The 7,886-nt window shown below is 41.0% G+C and overlaps 1 protein-coding gene and 1 pseudogene across 4 annotated transcripts in view; both read right to left on the reverse strand.

Moving 5' to 3' along the window:
* The window catches only part of TESK2 (testis associated actin remodelling kinase 2), a 168,216-nt gene that overhangs the window by 48,485 nt on the left and 111,845 nt on the right, over window positions 1–7,886 (reverse strand). For all 4 annotated transcript variants that reach the window (XM_006153809.3, XM_027773923.1, XM_006153808.3 and 1 more), the window contains one exon: window positions 5,275–5,323. In XM_006153809.3, the coding sequence (XP_006153871.1) occupies window positions 5,275–5,323 (49 nt within the window). The remainder of the gene's footprint in view (window positions 1–5,274; window positions 5,324–7,886) is intronic.
* Window positions 7,009–7,886, reverse strand: part of LOC106735438 (Golgi-associated plant pathogenesis-related protein 1 pseudogene) — a 7,422-nt pseudogene continuing 6,544 nt past the window's right edge.

A 7,886-nucleotide genomic window follows, 5' to 3' on the forward strand; every position in this document is an offset into this window, starting at 1 on the left:
CACCGGGTCCAGGACTCGAACCGCGGTCGACTACGTGGGAGTCCAGCGACATAGCCATTACGCTAACTGCTGGTCCCAGAAAGTGAGAAATTCTTGAACAGCGGTTGACTACATGGGAGTCCAGCAACATAGCCATTACATCAACTGCTGGTCTTGGGATCTAGCTTTCTATACACAGCATTTAACCACTGTGCTAAAGAGCCAGCCCTTTTGTGTCTTTAAAAAAAACAAAGATTTTGGGGCTGGCAGGTGACATGGTGGTTAAGGTGGCTGGACTCCCTCATGGCTGACCGAATCCCAGGCCTGGCAGCTTGCTTTCTTACTTTCCTTCTCTCTCTCTGTCTCTCTCTAGTCAACTTCAAAATAAAATAATGACAATAAATAAAAAATTTTTAAAAAAGGTTTCTACTTCTTCAATATGTGTGACTAAGTAAAAGACAAAATTAGGTAAACTGAGTCAAAGATATACTATGGAAAATTCCTACTTAACACAATATAGATTCTTTTTTCTTAAGAATTATTTTACTTAACTTTTTTTAAAGAATGATTTTATTTAACTTTATTTATTATTATTATTATTTTCCAATTTGATCAGAGAGAGAGAGAGCGACTGAGACAGAAAGACATCAGGTTGAGGACTTGAACCACAGTTGGCCATGTGGGAGTTCAACTTCTTTAAACGCCACACCACCTGCTGGCCCCTAATTTATTTAACTTTCCTTATTTACTTACTTATTTTTAATTTGACCAGAGAGAGACAGAGTGAGAGAGAAAAAGAGAGAAAGTGAGAAAGTGAGAAAGCAAAGCCAGGTCTGGGACTTGAACAGTGGTCGACCATGTGGGAGTTCAGCACCTTTAACCACCACACCACCTGCCAGTCTCCACAATACAGATTCCCCTTTTTTATTTTTTTGAGAGGTTTTTGCTATAGGGCACGTGTGCTAGCCAGACAGACAGAGACAGAGAGATAGAAAGTGAGAAATCACCCCCCAGGGGGTATGGCCACATCACAATCCCTTCTCCTCCATTCTCCTCTCGGGATCTTGGGCACGCACACACACGCACCTGGCATGAGTTTTAAGCCACCAGATCCAGGACATGAACCACAGTCGACTACATGGGAGTCCAGCGACATAGCTATTACGCTAATTGCTGGTCTCAATACAGATTCTTAATTCAACTCATTAAGCATAAAAGTTTCTGGATGATATTTTACCAGACTGCTCTCACTTTAATGAATACTAGTTTACTAAAAAAAAAACTTAGAAGACTACTCTTACTACACTAGTTTCTAAAAACTAACAAATAAACAAACAAACAAACAAAACCCAGGGCCAGTAGGTAGAGTGTTAGTTAAGGCAGCTGGATCCCACGTGGCCATCTGAACAATTTGAGTCTTGGATCTGGCAGCTTGAAAAACACACAGGGCATGTGTGCAATTGTGCACAAAATCCCAAGAGGAAAATGGAGGAGAAGGTTTTGTGGTATGTCCATCCTCTCTCCCTGGTGGGTGATTTCTCACTTTTCCTTTCTCTCTTTCTCTATTACTCTGGTGAGTACGCATACCTTCTAGTATGCACACCTAGAAACTTAAAAATGAATGAATGACAGAGTCTCGCCCCGTTACCCAGACTGGCCTCGAGTGCACATTCTCCTGCCTCGGTTATCCATGTAGCCAGGATTACAGGCACGGGCCATTGCACCCGTAATTTATTGTCATGATCTTTAGTGAAACCAGTAACTGCGCTGTCAAGTCAAGTCATAAGGCAATTAAACCTAAAAGTCCCCAGAGCCCTATGTCATCATGGTCTTTGCCAATCTGATAATTACCAAGAGCATTTGAATATTTGGCCTTCACTACTAAAGCATAATAAAAATAATTCCTATCATAAACCAAGTCAATAACTCATTAATTATACTATAAATGCTGGCAATAAATATTATTTCACCAAGCATACACTATATGTTGTATATGGCTATAGACAAGCTAATAAGCTACAGAAATATTATTGAAGTACAACATGTCCAAGGGAATGCTGCATTATAATTTATTTCTGTCATTTCCACTGTACCTTGCTGTTAAACTTATTACATAAACACAGGTTTTAAAGGATAGTCTCCGTCAGGAAAACCAATACATATACCCGTCCACTGAACTCTCCTTTCAGAGAACAATCACATAAACAGAGAATGCAACAAATACTTTTACAAAAGCTTACTAACTGTCAAAATTCTGGTGGATTAGAAGACTTGAGGGAAGGAGAGAGTTTTGTCTTTGAAGAATTTATAGACTCACTTCTGAGAACAGAAATGCAAAGAAAAGTTTCTTGATCTGGTTATGGGTGTGTTCGTTTGTAAAAACAGTGAGCTGTACTTTTCACATGTGTGCCCCTTTTGTTCTACTATATTTCAGTATAGGACTAAGAAGGAAACGAAAAATACTGACAGTTCAGAGAAGGGACTAGTCACTGTTCACAATAAAAGTTGTCAGTTAACATGTATTAACTAATTACTATAATCAGTACTGTGCTAAGTAAGTGCTGTGCTAGTTCATCCTCACAGCGTCCCTGTGGGGTCGCCATTTTATCAGAAGCATTTGTCACAATTAATTACTCCCTCTCAGGGGTCAGACAGTGACACAGCAATAAAGTGTGATGGCTTTACAATGCTGCCCCATGTGAGAAGGTTCTGGATTCACGTCCAGAGACCGCCCTAAGAATGCTAGGCACATACATGCCTATGATCTGGGGGCAGGCTGAGGCCAGAGTGGATCCTGTTAGGGTTCTGTCTTGCTCTCTCTCATTCATAAAAGAAAAAATTAAGTAAACTTAAAAAAATTACTCCCTGGGAGCCAGCAGTTAGCGTAATGGCTATGTTGCTGGACTCCCACGTAGTCGACCGCGGTTCGTGTCCCGGACCCGGTGGCTTAAAACTCACGCCGGGCGCGTGTGCGTGCGTGCCCAAGATCCCGAGAGGAGAATGGAGGAGAAGGGATTGCGGCGTGACCATCCCCCCTGGGGGGTGATTTCTCGCTTTCTGTCTCTATGTCTCTCTCTGTCTGTCTGGCGAGCGCACGCGCCCTACAGTGAAAATCTCCCAAAAAAAAAAAAAATTACTCCCTCCTCTTTAGACCACCTTTCTCTCTGTTCCAAGCCATGTACACTCCTGATTTTCTTTTTACCTCATTAGACTCTCTTTCTTTCATAGGCTTTCTCCCCAGACTTTTAAAGTTGAAATATTCTTTTGTTGTTGTTGTTAATTTTTTCATTTAACTTTATTCATTTATTTATTCATTTGTTTATTTCATTTTGATCAGAGAGGGAGAGAGAAAGTGAGAAAGTAAGCCGCCAGGCACAGGACTCAAACCGTGGTCAGCCATGTGGGAATTCAGCGCCTGTAACCACCATGCCACCTGCTGGCCCTAAAGTTGAAATAGTCTAGTGCTTGGTTTCTAACTAGACTCTCTGGAGCAGGTATTATTATTATTATTATTATTCCACCTTTACAGATGAAAACATTGAGGCACAAAGAGATTCAAATCTACTTAATCAAGACTTCAGAGGCCACACACTTCATCTCCTCACCATTCCTTCTTTCCTTGGCTTTCCATTTAAGGAGCAGGACAAAGCTAATATACAGTCCATATTCTAGTGCCTTTACTAAGTGAAAAAAGGATATTCCATGAAGGACATGGATAAGTTTTTTATTTTGTTTTGTTTTGCTAGAGGATGTGTACACTTGTCAGAGACAGAGAGAGAGAGAGGGAGAGGAAGAGGGAGAGAGAGAGGGAACACTCCACAGTTGGGCATGGTCATGCAATCCTTTTTCCTCCATTTTTCCATCCTGTCAGGATTTTAGACATGCATACACACGTGCCTGGCATGTTGTTCTAGTTACCAGGGCCAGGATTCGAACCTCGGCCAGCCATGCAGGATCCAGCTCCCAATGGACAGCACATAACCACTGCATTATGGGGCTAACTCTAGATAAAATATTAAAGAGCCAGGCACTAAGCCAGCAGGAAACCAACACTCTTACAAATTCTGTTAAACAACTTTCCTTCCTAAGTTTCTTCACTTTGTACTTTGGTACTTAATACGCAAGGAGGAATGTGAAAACATTATGTAACATACATTTTCAAATCTAGATCTTCATGAGGATAATCTAGGAAACTTTAAAAAATACAGAAGGGCTCTATGCAAACCCACTAAACCTAGAAGATTCCAGGAATCTGTGTTTCTAAAAAACACCCAAGCTTGGTACCTGATTTTGGGAAACATTTATTCTAGAGCGAGTTCTTTGGTTCTCAGAGGATGAATTAAGACTATCAGTCATATAGTTATCTGCTTGGTAAAGGCTGGAAACAAAATGAGAATGGAAATATCAAGTGATTCCAACGAGTAATGAGACCAATCAGGAAACCAGAGAAGTGACTGTGGAATTCTAGATCAGGACATTGAACATTTCTCAGGGTCTAGGAATCTGTTGTCATGAGAGAGTTTGCAGTCAAATGGTGCTATCCCTTGGCTTTGGAGGGAGTCATCTGGGAAATAAGAACATATGAGCATTTATATCTTCAGAGTATACACCAAATATAGGAATATAAGAATACTAAGAAATATAGGGGCCAGGCCAACAGATGGTATGGGGGTTAATGGTGCTGGACTCCCACATGGTCGACCACAGTTCAAGTCCCAGACCTGGCGGGTTGCTTTCTCACTTTACCTCTCTCTCTGGTCCAATTAAAACAAATAAATAAACAAAGTTAAAGGAAACAATTCTTTAAAAAAATAAAGAGAAATACAGGGGCCATCAGATGGTGTATTATTTATGTCACTGGATTCCCACATTACCAACTGCAGTTTGAATCCTAGACCCAGTGGCTTCAAACTCACACTGGGCATTTGTGCGTGCATGTCTAAGATCCCAGGAGGAAACTAGAGGAGAAGCGATTGTGGCATAGCCATCCTCTGGGGGGCTTGATTTCTCAGATTCCCCTCTCGCTGTCTCTGTCTCTCTCTCTTTCTGGCAAGGACATGCATTCTAAGGCAAAAGAACTCTTAAAAAAAGAAAGAAAAAAAAAAGAAATATGACTATCGACATGTTACTAGAAGAAAGCATTGTTAACACTGCCATTTATAAACACAAATGCACATCCATTTTGCTTACATGTGCAAGTAACACTACGGAACCATAAACACTGAAGAGAAGGTAAAAAATTCACTGCCACATGCTTATTAAAGACTTACCTCTGGGGGAAAAAAAAAGACTTACCTCTGTAAGTGCATGTAGTTGTCCTTGATGTACACACACACCCATAAACCTAAAAAAAAAAAATAAAGTTTTTTTTTTAAACAAATGAAAAGGATATGAATATAAATGCCATATAGAGAAACTTGTTTAGTCACCCATGCATTAGAAACAGTTCAATACCTGGGAAGCTCCCTGGGTTCCTGTACAACCCTGTAGCCTCTTAATCTTGATAAGATGCCAGGCTGGTAAATTTCTAAGTTTACCAGGGAACATTTGGTGGTAGCAAGACTTAATGTTAAAAAGCAACAGTGGAAGAGGGAGGGTAGTAAGCCTTAAAAATAGTTTGGTAAAAAGAAAAAAAGTACCAAACTGGAAGTAAGAAAACTTGATAGTGGCTTTCGCTCTGCCACTATTTAACTATATGTTTGCAAAGAAAAAGCCACTAATTCTATTTGGGGTTCAGTTTCCTTATCTACAACGTAAGTAGACTGGACTGCCCAATCTGAAGGTCTATAATTTCAAACAACAAACTGAAAACAACAGACATTTGCTGAATGACAAAGGTCTACACTGTTTAACACACAAAGAACTTGCCTGCATATATAATAAAAAAGATAATCCAATACAAAAAATAAGCAAAAGATATGTACATAGTTTACGGAAAATAAGTATAAATGGTTTATTAAAATATCAAAAGGTACTCAAATTCACTAATAATTAAAGAAATGCGTATTAAAATAAGGAGATACCACTTTTTAAGTATTTAATTTTATTTATCATCATCATTATTATTTTTAAAAATTTGACCAGAGAAAGGGAGAAAGTGAGAAAGCAAGTAACCAGGTCAAGGACTTGAACGGCAGTTGGCCATGTGGGAGTCCAGGATCTTAATCACCATGCCATCTGCCAGCCCCTAGATACCACTTTTCTTTTCACATTTAAATGAGAGTTTAATACTCTTAAACATTTACTAAAAGGAGATTACAATGTGTGGAGATCTCATAAAATGAACTTCACTTCTCAGCATCACAAATATTTGGAATACAAGAAGTCCAGAGATGGATATTAGAAGTAAGAAAGATACAAAAGAAGCATGCTTTCAAATAACCAAAAAACTAGGGGCCAGCAGGAGGCGCAGTGCTTAAGGTGTTGGACTCCCACATGGTCAACCAGGGTTGGAGTCCTGGACCTGGTGGCTTTCTTTCTCACTTTTCTTTTCTCTCTCTCTGTCTCTCTCTGGTCAAACTAATAATAATAATAATAACAAATTTTTAAAAAAGTAAAAAATTCTTTTAAAAAAATAAAGATTCTCTGCCCCTTGCCCAAACCCAATGGTGGTCTAGATCCTCAACAAGATAAAGCTGTCTTAGGCTCATTCCTTTAACAAGACTGAGCTCATGCAGGGGCTGGCAGGTGGTGTGGTGGTTAAGAGCGCTAGACTCCCACATAGCCAACCATGGTTCGAGTCCTGAATCTGGCTTATGAGTCTGCTCATAAGATGCCCATGCTAGGTTCTCACTTTCCCTCTCTCTCAATGTCTCTCTCTGATCAAATTAAAATAAATAAATAAAGTTAAGTAAAATAATTCTTAAAAAAAAAAAAAAGAGGCTTGCACAGAACTATATATCCAAGTGTGTGTACAAGAGACACTCACACATATACCCACAGGGACAGACACAGCTGGATTTATGTTGTTTAAGGCATTTCATACCCACATTCCTAAGTCTCCCACCTTCCCATGTCATATCTGACAAATTACTTCTTTGGAAGCAGGACATTTTCTTCGAAGCTGCCCTAGTTGACAATATTCCCTGCTGGGAAGTATCTGGCCACCACAAAGGAGGACCTGTCACTTGCAGATGCCTTCCCCACTCCTATCTTCTTTGTATTCTTCCAGACTGTGGCCATGAAGTGTCCCATCCCTGAGGTGAAGCCAGGCTGTCGGAAGTTGTAGATTTGATTTCACTGTACCATGTACCAGCAACCCCTTTCCTGTCTGCTCATAAGATGCCCATGCTAGGTTCTCCCCACACTGACTGTGACGGACTCTGGGCTGTGCTTGAGGATTCTCGTGCTGGCCAGGACCTGAGTACTGTTGAGCTTCCTGGTTGAGCTTCTTACAGAGCATCAGTGGGGGGATGCCATGCTGCTTCCAGTATTCACTGTGGGCCTTCTGGACCTCATCGTTAAAACTCTTTGTGAGCTAACTTGCCCATGGCCAACTTGGCACACTCCTCTGCTGCAGCCTATCTACTGCTGTATCTAACCACTTTTTTTTTTTTGGAGAGATTTTCACTGTAGGGCGCGTGCGCTCGCCAGACAGACAGAGAGAGACATAGAGACAGAAAGCGAGAAATCACCCCCCAGGGGGGATGGTCATGCCACAATCCCTTCTCCTCCACTCTCCTCTCGGGATCTTGGGCGCGCACACACACGCGCCCGGCGTGAGTTTTAAGCCACCGGGTCTGGGACACGAACCGCGGTCGACTACGTGGGAGTCCAGCGACATAGCCATTACGCTAACTGCTGGTTCCCTCTAACCACTTTTTAAATCTACCAAATTGAACAAGTATTAAGATTGCTAATGTTTGGGACCAGCAGGTGGCGTGGTGGTTAAGGCACTGGGCACTCCA

Source organism: Tupaia chinensis, unplaced genomic scaffold (assembly GCF_000334495.1).
Source record: "Tupaia chinensis unplaced genomic scaffold, TupChi_1.0 Scaffold000387_1, whole genome shotgun sequence".
NCBI lineage: Eukaryota > Metazoa > Chordata > Mammalia > Scandentia > Tupaiidae > Tupaia > Tupaia belangeri.